We start from the raw sequence: 19,182 nt of genomic DNA on the forward strand, positions 1-19,182 counted from the left end.
ATTTTTTAAATTTTGTTTTAATTAGTTTCAATTAATTAATATCTTATTCTTAATTATGATTCAAATAATATGATTCGTTAAAATAGTTTTTGTTTTAATTATTATTTTTTATATTTATTTTTTATTGAGATTTTGTGTCTATTTCTATTATTTTAATTTTTTAAATCATTCGTTTTAAGGTCATTATTTTTAATTATCATTTAAAAAAATAATTCAAATATAAATTATATTTCAGCCTTTTAATAAAAAATTTGTTAAGATAAATAATATGAATTAAATTTTTTTAATTAATTTTTTTAAATGTAGTTTTCCATACTAAACAGTGTGTAGTGTGTGATTTAGGTCAGAGCTGATGTGATTACTTTTGTGTTTCTGTGTCGATGAAAAGCCTAAATATGGATTTAAAATGGATTTATGACTTTAGGAATATCGTAAATAAATAAATAAATAAATAAACAAAGAAACAAACAAACAAATAAATAAATAAATACAGAATGTCAAATTTCTCTGGCTGTATGTAATCATCCACACATCTAGTTGACTCAACTTTTGGACCAGACTGTATGCAACTTTGTGTGTGTGTATGTATGTGTGTGTGTGTGTGTGTGTGTTATCTAGCTTGCTAGCTTACTAGCTTGTTAAATAAACAGCGCCGTTCAGCCCAGGACTCTCCGCTCTCCCACACAACATGAAGTAAAAAGCGAGACTTAACACTTAGCGCAGGTCATGTGAGGCTTTGTGGATTATGTTGGACGGCGTTAATGCAGACACACACCCACACTTCCTGCTAAATGTGGACCCCAGCCCCGCGGTTTGACCCAGACCGGGCTTCAGAGAAAAACGCCTGGCTCTCTAGCGTGTCATTTTTCCGAGGCGTTTTTTGGAAACGGCACACGGTGCATGATTACATGCGGACGCTCGGCTCCAAAAAATCTCCGAGTCCAATATTGAGTCTTGTTTTCATTTCCTGATTTATTTTACATTTTCCTCAGTCGCTCCTTATTATTCAAGAGGCCTTTATTTAAAACAGAGACAGATCCAATCCTGTCTGAATCTTCTGCTCTCCACACACGTGTTTATTTTATTTTATTTTATTGCTATGACAATACAGCTTATAGTGTTAATTATTATTATGTTTCCTTAACAGCTAACACCTGAGCTCCTTTTAGCTTTCAATCTTATCTTCCTTATCGCTCTCAGCCAAGGCTTGTTGGAGAATTATCATCGAATTACTTTTCAGTACACGATGAAATAAAATAACAGTTCTTGGTAGTTGGACTCAGACTTTCGGTCCCTCTGTCTCTGTATATTGCATTACAGGAGACAGACGAGTCTGAGCTCATGCACTCGCTAATGGAAACCAGCTGGCATTAATACACCATTAATTATTCCATAAAGCGCTTAGCAGGCTAACGCTAAACCATCCCATTGTGGCATAGCTCTGTCCCACTGACTCAGACCGTGTCTTAAAATTTTATAGCAACATCGCTGTAACATTTATTTTAGAATAAACCTCCAATCCATCTTATTTATGCTGATCTCAGCGATGAGCAATATAAACAACTCTGAGGGAAATGGAGCATCGAAACCACTTCCCATGTGCTTCCTATTCAACAGTGGAAGGAAAAACGCATAATACACTCATCGTTCAAGCGGTCACAGTTCCGAGAACACCGTCTCTAGGAAACTAGGAAACAAGGACAGCGGACATGAGCTAGCTAATATCTGCGGTTAACACTTCGGCTAGCTGACACATGAAGTTAAAGCTCAGAGAGAGTGGAAAGGAAACAGATTCATCAGCAATATCGACTTGTACCTCAGATGCGTTAGTAAATTATTAACAAAATACTCATAAAACGACTGTTTACTAGCGAGCATGTGGCCGCTAATCTGTTACACAGAGAAAGAAAAAGGCCCGGTGATGACAGAGGCACAACATTGGAAATATCAACCTTTACCTCAGTTATGTTGGTAGATTACTAATAAAATACCCAGAACACTTAAAATGAGATTAACTACGTGGCACATGACCGCTAATTTCTTATACAGAGTGACCATAGAAACAAGAAAAAAAATTGTCAGTAGCTAAAATTGACCTCAGATGTTTTCAGGGATTAGTGAAAAGAAGACTAAAATTAAAGCTAATATATAATTGGGTTGGCAAGTATTTCATATGGACAATGTAAAAGCTTTATGGCAACAGAAACAAGATAGGAACGTTGAGAAATATCAGCTTTGACCTTAGATGTGTTGGTGAAATGCTAACAAAATAATCAGTACACTAAACTAAGCTAACTAGCATGGCTACTAATCTGTTATGCAGGATAGGTAAAGGACCGGTGATGATAAAAACAAGAGATAAATATTCCGAATATCAACATTTACCTCAAATCTGTTGGTAAAATATCTTACAAAACCTTCTACTACAACAAAAGATTAACGTTTTTTAAAATTAGCACATCCGTGTGAAGTCTTTTATTGGACACCGCGATAGCACAGAGATAATTAAAGCAACACAGAATCAACGGAAACATCAATATTTACCTCAGGTAACTTATTCATAAGAAAATAAGTGACCTGAATTACAGTTAAGCTAGCTATCACGTAACTGTTAAGTCTTTTATTATGGTCTGAGGGACAATGGAAATAAAAAGAAAACATTAGAAATATCGGTATTTATCTTTTAGACACTAAGATACACTTTACACTTAAAATGATTGTTTTTGTCTAGGAAAATGATCCTTATAACTAAAATCACACTTAGCATTCACACTTAGCATCAACTGCTAACTGAACTTCCTGACAAAATTATATTTCCTTCAGCGATATCCCCTCGGCCCTCGCTGTAATGCTAACGTTAGCTCGTTAACCATCAACTTTCTAGCGCAGTCATCGTAGCGTGCTAGTTCTGCCCGTTACCCGGGACGTGAGCTAGAAGCGTACAGAAGTGCGACTGGAGATGGAGCGAGTGTAGACAGGAGCTCGTGTGGAGCGTGAGAATGGAGAGAAACACACCATCTGTGGAGGTCTGATCAGCAGCAGGGTATTGCTCAGGGAGAGAAAAAGAGCGAGGGATAGAAAATGAGTGCCAGGAAGATGCACAGTGGGAGAACCAGGAGCAGATCGACATTTGGGAGTTTCAGAGGTTCGCTGGCCACTTCAGCAGTGTGTGTGTGTGTGTGTGTGTGTGTGTGTGTGGCTGCTTGATGTAACAGATAGAAGCTTGCTTCTTTTCTCCTCATCTCTATTTATTCTTTCTCCACCCCTCTCTTCATCTTTCTTTCTTTCTTTCTTTCTCCTCTTTTCTTTTTCCTCTCCTCACTTCTTCACCTTTTCCTTTCTTTCTTCCTACCTTTTTTTCCTTTCCCGCTCTCCATTTTTCCATTTTTTCTTCTCAGTAAATTTCTCTCCTCCTCTCTTTAGTTATCTAGTTATCTCTCTCTCTATCTCTCTTTTTCCCTTCATCTTTTTCATTTCTACTCTTCTCTCTATGTATTCTTTCACCTATCGTTTCTTCTTCCTCAGTCATCAGCTTTCTTCCACTTATCTCTTCTCTACCCTTTCTTTCCCTAACCTTTTTCCTCTCCGCACCTCCTCCTCACTTTTGTCTCTCTTTCTCCTTATCTCTTCTTTACCTCTCCTTGCCATTATTTCCTCTTCCTCAATTAATTTCTCATTTTTTTCTCTCCTCCTCTTTTTCTTGATCTTTCTCCTAATCTCTCTCTTTCTCTCTCCTTTTCCCAGCTATTCCACCTTTCATCCATTTCAGTCTCCTTTTTCTCTTCTCTACTTGTCCATTTTTATCTCTCTCTCATTTTTACTTTCATTATCTTTCACTTAAATAAAAAAATCTTTCTCTACGTCTCTGTTTATCATCGTTAGATCCTCACTATCTCTCTTTTCCTCTTCTTACACTATTTCTCTCGTGTCTTTCTCTTTCTTTACTCTCCGCGTTCCTTTAACTTTTCTCTCCCATTGTTTGGCGCTCGAACCTGTTCATCTACACAGCTTCACTTTACTGCCTCTGTGTGTGTGTGTGTGTGTGTGAGAGAGAGAGAGAGAGAGAGAGAGAGAGAGAGCGAGAGAGAGAAAGACTGTATGACATCAGGAGAGAATAATGGAGAGTCGCACTTACAGAGACGTAATTCAGCACTCGGCACTTTTAGCAAAACCGCCGCTAAAGAAGGCGAGGAGCGTGTTTAAATATTAACACCATCGATTCAAACAGAGTAAAGGATGAGAGAGAGAGAGAGAGAGAGAGATAGATAGATAGATAGATAGATAGATAGATAGATAGATAGATAGATAGATAGATAGATAGATAGAAAGGGATGACAGAAAGAATGGGATGAGAGAGAGAGACAGAGAGAGAACAGGACACACAAGGTGAATGAGAAGTTTTCTCTTTCGCACGCTCTCGCTAACGACGCCACAGCGTGAGGCTAAACGCTAAGCAAACACCCGGGCCTGAAGTGACAGATAGCCACATTACCAACACAAACATCTCTCCGTCTCTCTTCCCCCCCCCCCCCCTCTCTCTCTCTCTCTCGTTCACTCGCTCTGCCTCTCCACTTCCTCTAAACTTCTTATAACCTTCCTCTCTCTCTTCTTCATCTCGGCTATCTGCCTTCCCTCGCTCTATCATTCTGCCTCTCAGCTTCCTCTAACCTTAATCTCTCTCTCTCTGTCTCTCTCTCTCTCTCACACATCTCTCCTACCATTAAACATGAAAAAAATTCACATGCTGCCGGAGACTTGAAGGGGAAAAAAAAAAAGATTTCTCATCAATGAAAGTTGCTTCCAGCTTCGCTTTTTAGCAGACGGCTAGAAAGCTATTACATTAAACAAATGAGACCCAGGCGACTCAGGCAGCATCCGGGGAAAGAAAAATATTTTTGTCAGCGTTTCACGTGATGAAACTACTAACCACTGTGCTTACTTTGTATCTGGGAGGCTTTGCGAGCAATGTTTTCTTCCTGATGCTTGTGTTGCACAGCATGCTGATGTTAGCCATATAAAAGGAGGAAAATAAATATATATTTCACTTCAGTCCCGACCGTGTTGCTGCTTTATTTATTTATTTATTTATTTGTTTAAGGGATATCGCATGTTCTAAAATCCGGGCAGAACAAATATCTACTTCAGAACAGTTGAGGCGTCAGGTTTTAAAAATTCGCTGACAGACGTTTGGGTTCTACTTGTTCCTCAGAACATGCCGAGTTCCACAGGAGGAGAATAAATCCATCCAGGGAATCAGTGTCGGATTTACGGACCGGGGCGATGAGGGATAATCGAATTCTCAAGCAAATGGAAGAAACAAGCAACAAATCACCAGAGAATCTGCTCTGAAATTTTCATGACAATAAAACTGCACACGTCTGATCAGACTGTCAGCATCAGCACTTCCTGAAAAACATCAGCTTCAACCTTCCAGAAACACACACATGCACAGAGAGAGAGAGAGAGAGGATTTTTACCACACACTTTACCAGAAACTCAACAAATCACACACTGCCTTCAACCACAAACTGCCATATATATATATATATATATATATATATGTGTGTGTGTGTGTGTGTATAATATAAAATATATAAAATATAATACATAAATTTTTAGAAATTTTATAATTGTATACACATTTTATAATTGTATATATTTTGTATGTATTATATTTTATATATTTTATATTATACATTTTATTAATTAATTTTATTTTTTTATTTTTATTAATAAATATTTTTTTTCTTAAGTGACAAATACAATTTGAACTAAATTTTTATTTTCTAATTTTTTAGAACATCCTTCTGCTCTGATTTGTTGCTATAATCATTGTAGGAATGTCACTATTTACATACCTCTACACACATAGACACACTATTTACACACACAGACACACAAAGACACGAGCAATCACACAGACACACTATTTTCACACACAGACACACATAAAGACATTATTTACACACAGACACTCAAACACACTACGTACACACACACAGACACTCATAAACACAGTTATACACACACAGACACATATAAACACAGCTATACACACAGACACTCATAAACACAGCTATACACACACAGACACATATAAACACAGCTATACACACACAGACACTCATAAACACAGCTATACACACACAGACACATATAAACACAGCTATACACACACAGACACATATAAACACAGCTATACACACAGACACTCATAAACACAGCTATACACACACAGACACATATAAACACAGCTATACACACACAGACACATATAAACACAGCTATACACACAGACACTCATAAACACAGCTATACACACACAGACACTCATAAACACAGCTATACACACAGACACATATAAACACAGCTATACACACAGACACTCATAAACACAGCTATACACACACAGACACATATAAACACAGCTATACACACACAGACACATATAAACACAGCTATACACACACAGACACATATAAACACAGCTATACACACACAGACACTCATAAACACAGCTATACACACACAGACACATATAAACACAGCTATACACACAGACACTCATAAACACAGCTATACACACACAGACACATATAAACACAGCTATACACACACAGACACATATAAACACAGCTATACACACACAGACACATATAAACACAGCTATACACACAGACACTCATAAACACAGCTATACACACACAGACACATATAAACACAGCTATACACACACAGACAAATATAAACACAGCTATACACACACAGACACTCATAAACACAGCTATACACACACAGACACATATAAACACAGCTATACACACAGACACTCATAAACACAGCTATACACACACAGACACATATAAACACAGCTATATACACACAGACACATATAAACACAGCTATACACACAGACACTCATAAACACAGCTATACACACACAGACACATATAAACACAGCTATACACACAGACACTCATAAACACAGCTATACACACACAGACACATATAAACACAGCTATACACACACAGACACATATAAACACAGCTATACACACAGACACTCATAAACACAGCTATACACACACAGACACATATAAACACAGCTATACACACACAGACACATATAAACACAGCTATACACACAGACACTCATAAACACAACTATACACACACAGACACATATAAACACAGCTATACACACACAGACACTCATAAACACAGCTATACACACACAGACACATATAAACACAGCTATACACACACAGACACTCATAAACACAGCTATACACACACAGACACTCATAAACACAGCTATACACACACAGACACATATAAACACAGCTATACACACAGACACTCATAAACACAGCTATACACACACAGACACATATAAACACAGCTATACACACACAGACACATATAAACACAGCTATACACACACAGACACTCATAAACACAGCTATACACACAGACACTCATAAACACAGCTATACACACACAGACACATATAAACACAGCTATACACACACAGACACTCATAAACACAGCTATACACACACAGACACTCATAAACACAGCTATACACACATAGACACATATAAACACAGCTATACACACACAGACACTCATAAACACAGCTATACACACACAGACACATATAAACACAGCTATACACACACAGACACTCATAAACACAGCTATACACACACAGACACTCATAAACACAGCTATACACACAGACACTCATAAACACAGCTATACACACACAGACACATATAAACACAGCTATACACACACAGACACTCAAACACAGCTATACACACAGACACATATAAACACAGCTATACACACACAGACACTCATAAACACAGCTATACACACACAGACACTCATAAACACAGCTATACACACACAGACACATATAAACACAGCTATACACACACAGACACATATAAACACAGCTATACACACACAGACACATATAAACACAGCTATACACACACAGACACATATAAACACAGCTATACACACACAGACACATATAAACACAGCTATACACACAGACACTCATAAACACAGCTATACACACACAGACACTCATAAACACAGCTATACACACACAGACACATATAAACACAGCTATACACACACAGACACATATAAACACAGCTATACACACACAGACACTCATAAACACAGCTATACACACACAGACACATATAAACACAGCTATACACACAGACACATATAAACACAGCTATACACACACAGACACTCATAAACACAGCTATACACACACAGACACATATAAACACAGCTATACACACACAGACACATATAAACACAGCTATACACACACAGACACATATAAACACAGCTATACACACACAGACACTCATAAACACAGCTATACACACACAGACACATATAAACACAGCTATACACACACAGACACATATAAACACAGCTATACACACACAGACACATATAAACACAGCTATACACACACAGACACATATAAACACAGCTATACACACACAGACACATATAAACACAGCTATACACACACAGACACTCATAAACACAGCTATACACACACAGACACATATAAACACAGCTATACACACAGACACTCATAAACACAGCTATACACACACAGACAAATATAAACACAGCTATACACACACAGACACTCATAAACACAGCTATACACACACAGACACATATAAACACAGCTATACACACAGACACTCATAAACACAGCTATACACACACAGACACATATAAACACAGCTATATACACACAGACACATATAAACACAGCTATACACACAGACACTCATAAACACAGCTATACACACACAGACACATATAAACACAGCTATACACACAGACACTCATAAACACAGCTATACACACACAGACACATATAAACACAGCTATACACACACAGACACATATAAACACAGCTATACACACAGACACTCATAAACACAGCTATACACACACAGACACATATAAACACAGCTATACACACACAGACACATATAAACACAGCTATACACACAGACACTCATAAACACAACTATACACACACAGACACATATAAACACAGCTATACACACACAGACACTCATAAACACAGCTATACACACACAGACACATATAAACACAGCTATACACACACAGACACTCATAAACACAGCTATACACACACAGACACTCATAAACACAGCTATACACACACAGACACATATAAACACAGCTATACACACAGACACTCATAAACACAGCTATACACACACAGACACATATAAACACAGCTATACACACACAGACACATATAAACACAGCTATACACACACAGACACTCATAAACACAGCTATACACACAGACACTCATAAACACAGCTATACACACACAGACACATATAAACACAGCTATACACACACAGACACTCATAAACACAGCTATACACACACAGACACTCATAAACACAGCTATACACACATAGACACATATAAACACAGCTATACACACACAGACACTCATAAACACAGCTATACACACACAGACACATATAAACACAGCTATACACACACAGACACTCATAAACACAGCTATACACACACAGACACTCATAAACACAGCTATACACACAGACACTCATAAACACAGCTATACACACACAGACACATATAAACACAGCTATACACACACAGACACTCAAACACAGCTATACACACAGACACATATAAACACAGCTATACACACACAGACACTCATAAACACAGCTATACACACACAGACACATATAAACACAGCTATACACACACAGACACATATAAACACAGCTATACACACACAGACACATATAAACACAGCTATACACACACAGACACATATAAACACAGCTATACACACACAGACACATATAAACACAGCTATACACACAGACACATATAAACACAGCTATACACACACAGACACTCATAAACACAGCTATACACACACAGACACATATAAACACAGCTATACACACACAGACACATATAAACACAGCTATACACACACAGACACTCATAAACACAGCTATACACACACAGACACATATAAACACAGCTATACACACAGACACATATAAACACAGCTATACACACACAGACACTCATAAACACAGCTATACACACACAGACACATATAAACACAGCTATACACACACAGACACATATAAACACAGCTATACACACACAGACACATATAAACACAGCTATACACACACAGACACTCATAAACACAGCTATACACACACAGACACATATAAACACAGCTATACACACACAGACACATATAAACACAGCTATACACACACAGACACTCAAACACAGCTATACACACACAGACACTCATAAACACAGCTATACACACACAGACACATATAAACACAGCTATACACACACAGACACTCAAACACAGCTATACACACAGACACATATAAACACAGCTATACACACACAGACACTCATAAACACAGCTATACACACACAGACACATATAAACACAGCTATACACACACAGACACATATAAACACAGCTATACACACACAGACACATATAAACACAGCTATACACACAGACACATATAAACACAGCTATACACACACAGACACTCATAAACACAGCTATACACACACAGACACATATAAACACAGCTATACACACACAGACACTCATAAACACAGCTATACACACACAGACACATATAAACACAGCTATACACACAGACACATATAAACACAGCTATACACACACAGACACTCATAAACACAGCTATACACACACAGACACATATAAACACAGCTATACACACACAGACACATATAAACACAGCTATACACACACAGACACATATAAACACAGCTATACACACACAGACACATATAAACACAGCTATACACACACAGACACATATAAACACAGCTATACACACACAGACACTCATAAACACAGCTATACACACACAGACACATATAAACACAGCTATACACACACAGACACATATAAACACAGCTATACACACACAGACACTCAAACACAGCTATACACACACAGACACTCATAAACACAGCTATACACACACAGACACATATAAACACAGCTATACACACACAGACACATATAAACATACTAGGTACACACACAGACACTCATAAACACACTATTTACACACACAGATACACGCCTCTACACACACAAACACACTATTTACACACATATATACACTCCTCTAAAAACAGAAACATACTACTTTCACACACACAGACACACATATACACACCTCTGCACACATAAACACATTATTTACACACACAGACACAAATATACACACATCTACACACAAACACACTATTTACACACCCTTACACAAATATACATACCTCTACACACAGAAACACACATACACACACTTTCTACCCACATAGACACATACTGACAAACAAACACACTATTTACACACATATACACAACTCTAAAAACAGAAACACACTTTCTACACACATAGACACACAAACACACCTCTACACACAGTCACACACTACACACATACACACAGTCAGAAATATACACACCTCTACACACACATACACACTGTTTACACAAACAGACACTTATTGACACACATAAACACACTATTTACACACATATGCACACAGACACACACACACACACACACACTCTTTCTACACACATCTACACACATAGGCATGCAGTCACTACATATAAAACAGCCAGCTATAAAATACTGTGGTTAATGAGAGGAGGTTTAATATTAGAGCAATCATTTATTATAAAAATTGATTTTGATAAAATAAATATATATAAATTTTTATATTTTTATAAATAAATAAAAATAATCTTTGCAAAAATATCCTAGCAGTATCCTAGCAATCAGAAAAAACACCCATAATGCACTTCTGACTTTCATTTATTTATTTACTTCGAACATGTCGGCTCCCTAAAACGTCCTTTCTGATCTTTGATTTACTTGAAGTTTTTTTTTCATTTGGTGTATTATATAAGAGGGTAAGTCTTTAAATATTAAAATATTTAAAAAATAAAAAATAGAGAATAAATATTATATTCTTTATTACAAAAAATTATTACATTTGTATAAAAAATTACTATAAAAATTATTACATTTTTATTTTTAAAAAATTATATTTATATATTTAGAAAATTTTTTTTAAAAATCCTAGACACACTAATTAAGTACTAGAACACTAATAAAATAATAAAATATTGAATAAAATAGAGATGATGCAGAAAAATATTTTTCTGAAAATAGAAAACTATTTTTTCTGACAGCTTCTTGCAAAAAAAATTAACAAAATATTTTTTCTTTTAAAATAAATAAATAAATAAATAAATAAATAAATAAAGTTTTCGTTTCACTCAGCATAAAGTAAATAAAATAAAACAAAATAAAATAAAATAAAATAAAATAAAAATAAACCAGTTTAAAATTCTCAGGTGCAATATTAATATTTTCTCAGTTTCATTGTGAGTTAAAAATTAAAAAACACCATAGATTTTTTTTAGATCCTGAGACTATACCACTAACCTGTTTAATATTCTCAACATGACAGTGATGTGTGGATGGATAAAATCTAAAGCCCTGCTGAAATAAACTGATATTTCATTGAGAAATTTGTGAGGCTCTCGCTCCTGTCCTATGTGGAGCCTCCATAATAAATAGTGAATTAGTGAGTCAGTGTACAATTTCAGACACAACACATTTTTCATGGTGTATCTCGCCTCGTGTTCACTCGTTCATTTCATTCTTTCTCTTTCTATCCCTTTTCATCCGTCTCTCTTTCTGTCTGTGAAACATTAGGATGACGATGATGTGATTTCTCAGCGTGGGTCTCGCTGCTCCTCCAGTGTGTCTGAGGAACATTAGTGGGTCTTTATGACTTTGTGAAACTCCTTCATGCTGTGTGTGAGTGTGTGTGTGTGTGTGTGTGTTTGTGTGTTCATTAATGTCAAAAGTTGAAGGAACGGCTGCCATGAGCCATTCAGATCAAACATCTAATACATCATCAGTGCATTATGGGTACACTGGAGTACACTAGCTGGAAACTAGCTGTTACAGTGCATTGTGGGATTTTCTCAAATTCTGTCTTTCTTTCTCTTGACCAACTGTAAGAAGAAAGAAAGAAAGAAAGAAAGAAAGAAAGAAAGAAAGAAAGAAAGAAAGAAAGAAAGAAAGAAACATCTTTTTGTTCATTAAACTGTACATTATGGCGAGCCAGCCAGGGGGTTCAAACAAAGACCCAAGCATTTTCATTTTCAACCAAGAACTTTATCTTCATGCGTCATGTGAAGAAGTTTCTACATCCAGAGTTTGTGGTTTTAAAGAAAAGAAATGTATAATCAAAGATCCACTAAAATCTATCTACTGGTGAGCCAGCCAGGAGATACATAAGAAGCCGCAAGTATAAAAGACTAAAGAGATACAAGTAGATCCAAGTTACAGTTATTAAGGCCAAAAAACACATAGTGATCAAACTCCAACTGTGTGAGAGAACCAGCCAGGAACGGTGTTTCTGAAGAGTCTGATATCAGAATCTGACATCCATCAGAATCTAACCACTGGCGAGCCAGCCAGGAGCAAAAGACAAAGAATAGCAGAGATATATTCCAAGTTGCAAATATAAGCATCAGAGGCATATAGATATTGATCTAAGCTAAACCTAAAATCTGATATCGATCAAACTGGGGAATAAAAAATAAATCCCACTCAAGAACATTTCTAAGGTAAAAAAGTCTGAATATACGATAAACTATGATAAACAGTTCTTTATGCCCAGAATCTGATATTGATCAAAATGTATACAGCCAGGAACTACAAGAGAGAGAGAGAGAGAGAGAGAGAGAGAGAGAGAGATCAATTAATATAAACCTGACTGTGTGAAGAGAAGAGTAATACACACACACACATACACACACACACAATGATGACACAAAGGGAATACTCATACATGCACAGTAAAGATAATGGAGCTCTCTCTCTCTCTCTCTCTCTCTCTCTCTCTCCTAATAATGATGGATGGATGTGTGGTTGAAGGCCGTTATGATGAGACTGCTTACCGTAACGTTTTAGCACTTAGCCTGACCGCTATCCACACAGCTGCCCTGATATATTACTGCACTTGACACTCTGTGTGTGTGTGTGTGTGTGTGTGTGTGCTTACCGTGCTCGGTTGTCAGTGCGGTGACTCCGTTAGATGTTGTGCCGTCCGGTTTCACTTGTCCATTCTCAAATGCAAAATTCTCCGTCTCCTGCAGCTGCCAGTTCAGTCCGAACAGATGCATCGCTGAGAGACAGACAGATGGAGAGAGAGACAGACAGACAGACAGACAGACAGACGGAGAGAGTGAGAGAGATAGAGATAGACAAGGGGTCAGAATGGTCTTTCTGCTCCATTCGTGATTGATGGCAGATTTTTTTTTGTTAATTATAAATAACAGCTAATCAAAACAAGCCGCCTGACGAGATTCTTTTTTAATTAGCCGACATTTAATTAACAAATTCACAGCCTGTTGTCTGTAATGACTGCTTCTGAGTCAGCGCTGTTAGGGGGAATGGCGGAAAAAATTCCGGTCAAGTCTGGAAAACTGTGAAAAAAACCCCCAAAACAAAACAACAACAATATATATTTATATTGTTGTATAACATATATATGTATGTTATACATATATATGTATATATATGTATATGTTATATATATATACACAAGTGTGTTAAAGCAGATGCTAATCTTGTGCTAGTGTTTAATCTGAATGCTAGCGACTTTCGGGAAAAACTGTGGCTGTAACATTCAGCTTCAACTAACGGCATGAAATTCATCTCATTCACAGGCTCTTTTTCAACCATTTTTCCCTCACTTATTATTATTATTATAAATATTATAATTATTATTATTATTAGATTTTTTTTTATTTCATTCCTTTTTTCTATTTCCTTTGCTTCTATTTTTTTTTCTTTTTAGCTTTAAACAGTCCAGAAAACTATTTCTTTTATTTTATTTTTTAAAAAAATATTTATTTGCTTGTTTTTATTTATTTATTTAATTCCAAAAAAGCATAAAAATAAATTTCAGTCTGATTAGCAGTTGAAGTGTACATTCACATTCGCTTATAAAAACTCACTTTGGCCTAATGGTGTAAAAAAAATAAACAAAAAAATTTTCAAAATCAGGCTGAGAATCAGAAATCAGTGGAATTACTTTACAAATCTAAACATATGAAGAAACACATAAAAGCTACATCCGAAAAAAAATTTCCGCAGGTTCCTGTGGAGACATTGTTTTAGTGTGAATGTGTGTGTGTGTGTGTGTTTATGTCGGAGAACTCAGATGGACCACAGCATCAATCCGAATGCAGTTCCAGGTACGGATATTCAAAGCACTAAACACCTCACACACACACACACTCTTAATGGCTAACAGCCCTGTGTGTGTGTGTGTGTGTGACTGCTCTCAGTCAATAATCAGGCACTGTTTTGGACGACCTGTGGGCTCCTGTGTGAGGACTGTAACTGCATTAGCCATGCGGTGGACGCTGCAATAAAAGCAGTTCTTGGTAGTGGATGTTTAGCTCCGCCCACTTCTTCATGTGGTTTACAGTAGCGGAATCCCATGATGCCTCAGCAAATAAAATCACGCTAACACACACACAGTCAATAAAGACAAGCAAATGAAGTTAAACGCACACCACCATCCTTCCTTCCATCCCTCTCTCCCTCCCTCCCTCCCTCCCTCTCTCTCTCTCTCTCCCTCCCTCCCTCCCTCCCTCCCTCTCTCTGCCACACAAACATGAAAACACACACACATGCAACCACACACTTTCTATCTCACACACACACACACACACTTGAAGGCAGCCAGACAGCGCCATGAAACTAATTTAGCACGCCGCTAGCAAGCATCACGTTGCATAACGCGACAACATGGGCGTCTATACGGCTCCAAAACTCCCGCTATTGATTCTACACACACACACAGAGAGAGAGAGAGAGTCTTCTTTCTTTCTTTCTTTCTTTCTTTCTTTCTTTCTTTCTTTCTTTCTTTCTTTCTTTCTCTCTTTCCTTTTATCCTCCCCATCATGTCAATCATTAATTTCATCATACCTGACTCTCAAAATAATGGATTTAAAAGCTAAAGCTTTCCTTTGTTTCCTTTGTTCAGAAAATGTGGTGTGTGTGTGTGTGTGTGTGTAGTTGTCAGGTCTGAATTAGTTTTATTAGAGGTGGCGAGTGAAGCTCAGCCTGTTACAGATATACACTCAATGTTCATACACACACATGCACACAGAGTGCATAAATCAATGTGTGTGTGTATGTGTGTGAGAGAGAGAGAGTGTGTGTGTGTGCATGTGTGTGTGTGTGTGTGTGTGTGTGTGTGTGTGTGGTCACAGTGTGTGATTACACTCAGTGTGCAGGGTGTCAGTGGATTCCTCATTAAACTTTACAAAAATACAACCAAAAAGAAAATGAGAGAGGAGTGGGGGAGGAGGAAGTCCAGAGAGTCAGGAAGAGGAGAGAGAGAGAGAGAGAGAGAGAGAGAGAGAGAGGGAGAGAGAGAGGGAGGGAGAGAGAGTGAGAGAGAGAGAGAGAGAGAGAGAGAGAGAGAGAGAGAGAGACAGGGAGGGAGAGAGAGAGAGAGAGAGAGAGAGAGAGAGAGAGACAGGGAGGGAGAGAGAGAGAGAGAGGGAGAGAGAGAGAGAGAGAGAGAGAGAGAGAGAGAGAGGGAGGGAGAGAGAGAGAGAGAGAGAACGAGAGGGAGGGAGAGAGAGAGAGGTAAAGAGAAAGAGGGAAAGGGTCACAACAATAAGAGGGAAAGGAGGAAGACAGAAAAATGGGAAAACAGCAGAAAAATAAAGAGGATGAAAGAGTAGAGGAGGAAAAACGGAAAAAAAGGGAAAGCAGAAGAAGAGCGATAGAAAAAGAAAAGAGAGGCCACAAAATAAAGAGAAAAAAGTGAAAGAGAGAGCAAGAGATGAGTGTAGGCTAATATGTTCAATAGGTTTCCCTCTCTCTCTCTCTCTCTCTCTCTCCTCACCTCTCCCTTGTTCCTTTGCCTCCCCTGACCCTCTCTCTCTCTTCCTCTCCATCTCTCCCACACTCTCCCCCTCTCTCTCTCTCCATCTGTCTCATTAAATTAGCATCCCGCTGCGTTAGCCCTATAGCCGAGCTCCTGCTACTCAGCACTCTGACCCGGACTGAAGCAGGGGGTTATGGGTAACAGGCGGCATCGATACGTCCATCAAGGCGATGGGGAACCCCCTGCTGAGTGGATCGACACACACACACACACACACACACACAAACATTGTCCTACAATCAAAAAAGAAAAGAAGTTTCTTTCCTCTGTTCCTCCGTCCTGCGCTAATGAAGTGCGGTATTGACTGTTCCCGCTACGCTCAATTAGCCGCACAAATATCTCCGAGTTCTGAGACGCGGACAGAAAAAGAACGGAACACACAAACACACAAACACGGCCGACAAACTTGTGACAAAGCGCGAGAGGAAATCATCGAGATCAAAGAAACACTTGATGCTTTGCTAATTGCACTCATTAGCATCATAGATAATACATCTCCTGCTCCGACGTGCCTTCCGCCATATGCTAACGCAAGTGATTAGCCTTCTGTTAGCATACGTCAATGACATGTTTGAATTGAAGTTATATATCACACATAATGCTAACAGGAGCGATTAGCATCGAGTTAGCATACGTCAAAGACTTGCTTGGGTTTATACATTATACATGCTGTACTGTACATATATAACGCTAACAGAAGCGATTAGCATGGAGTTAGCAAGCTCAGAAGATGTGTTAGAATTTATATATTATACATACCGTCAATCGTACATGGTGCTAAAAGGAGCGATTAGCATCGAGTAAGCATACATGTACTCCTTTATATATTATACATGCTACGAGATTTATTATACATAATCTATACACAAGAGCCATGAATAGAGTTAGCATACATCAAAGACGTGTACTTAGAGCACTGATTAGCATCCAGCTAGCATACAGCAAAGGTGTGTTTCAGCTTATATATTATACATATGTAATATATTATACATTATGCTAATGATAGCAATTAGCCTAGGGTTACAGTGAGGTGGAGGGTTCTGTCAAACTGATATAAATAATGCTAACAGTGCTAATTAGTGGGACATGAAATATACATCAAGTGTATGACTAATACACATATATTATTCATATCGCTAATGTAAAAATAGCTTAGCCAAAAGCTAGCAAAACGTGTGTTCAGGATTATATATATATTGTGCTTACTATTATCTACAAATTAGCATAGATTTAGCAAACGCAATATTATGTACAATATATCAGACTAGCGGCATCATTATTTACACTGCAACAAGTTTGGTCAGATTTGCTAGCTTAGAATTAGCTAGCTCGTATCGTTCTTTTCTCTTTTTTATTCACCAGAAATCACGCACATTTATGATGTCATATCGCTAATAAATACATTCATGCTATACCTTTATGGCAAATTAGCATGCAGTATATGCTAGCTTATCCTTCTTCAGTAAAAGTGTAACTTTATTTATTCTTTCAGCAGTAAATCTGCACTCGCTGTGTTTTACACAAACTCTTTATGCTAACTAGAAGAAAGAAACTACTCGCGTTTGCACTGGATGGTGTTGTGTTGGGACACATTTTGCTGGTTCGGGGTAAAATTATGCTGGTGGGGTTAATTTTTTAAAAGCCTCAGGCCTCACTGTCCTGGGGGCCGGCTCGGCATATTGCTGACAGAAGCGATTAGCATACATAGTGCTAAGAGGAGCCAATTTTGGGTTTAATTTAACTTTTTTGAGCTTCACTAATCATTTCTAAAGCATTTTCACGCATATGCTAAATACGACATCAAGCGCTAGTTTTGTGCGTCATTTATCAGCTTTTGAGGAAAATGTTTGCTTAGCAAACATAGCAAATGAATGAACAATGAAAGGAATGTACACGTCATTTCCTGCTCAATAAACAACGACCATCCAGATATTTCCTATTATTTATGTAATTACATGTCTTTGAAGTTAAAATACATCATATTTTCCAACATATCTGAGGAAAATGTTGCTA

The 19,182-nt window shown here is 37.6% G+C and overlaps 1 protein-coding gene across 7 annotated transcripts in view; it reads right to left on the reverse strand.

Moving 5' to 3' along the window:
• tenm3 (teneurin transmembrane protein 3) overlaps nt 1-19,182 on the reverse strand; it is a 446,382-nt gene that overhangs the window by 127,066 nt on the left and 300,134 nt on the right. For all 7 annotated transcript variants that reach the window (XM_058379176.1, XM_058379169.1, XM_058379160.1 and 4 more), the window contains one exon: nt 14,260-14,382. In XM_058379176.1, coding sequence (XP_058235159.1) covers nt 14,260-14,382 — 123 coding nt within the window. The remainder of the gene's footprint in view (nt 1-14,259; nt 14,383-19,182) is intronic.

This window comes from Hemibagrus wyckioides, linkage group LG03, assembly GCF_019097595.1.
Source record: "Hemibagrus wyckioides isolate EC202008001 linkage group LG03, SWU_Hwy_1.0, whole genome shotgun sequence".
NCBI classification, from domain to species: domain Eukaryota; kingdom Metazoa; phylum Chordata; class Actinopteri; order Siluriformes; family Bagridae; genus Hemibagrus; species Hemibagrus wyckioides.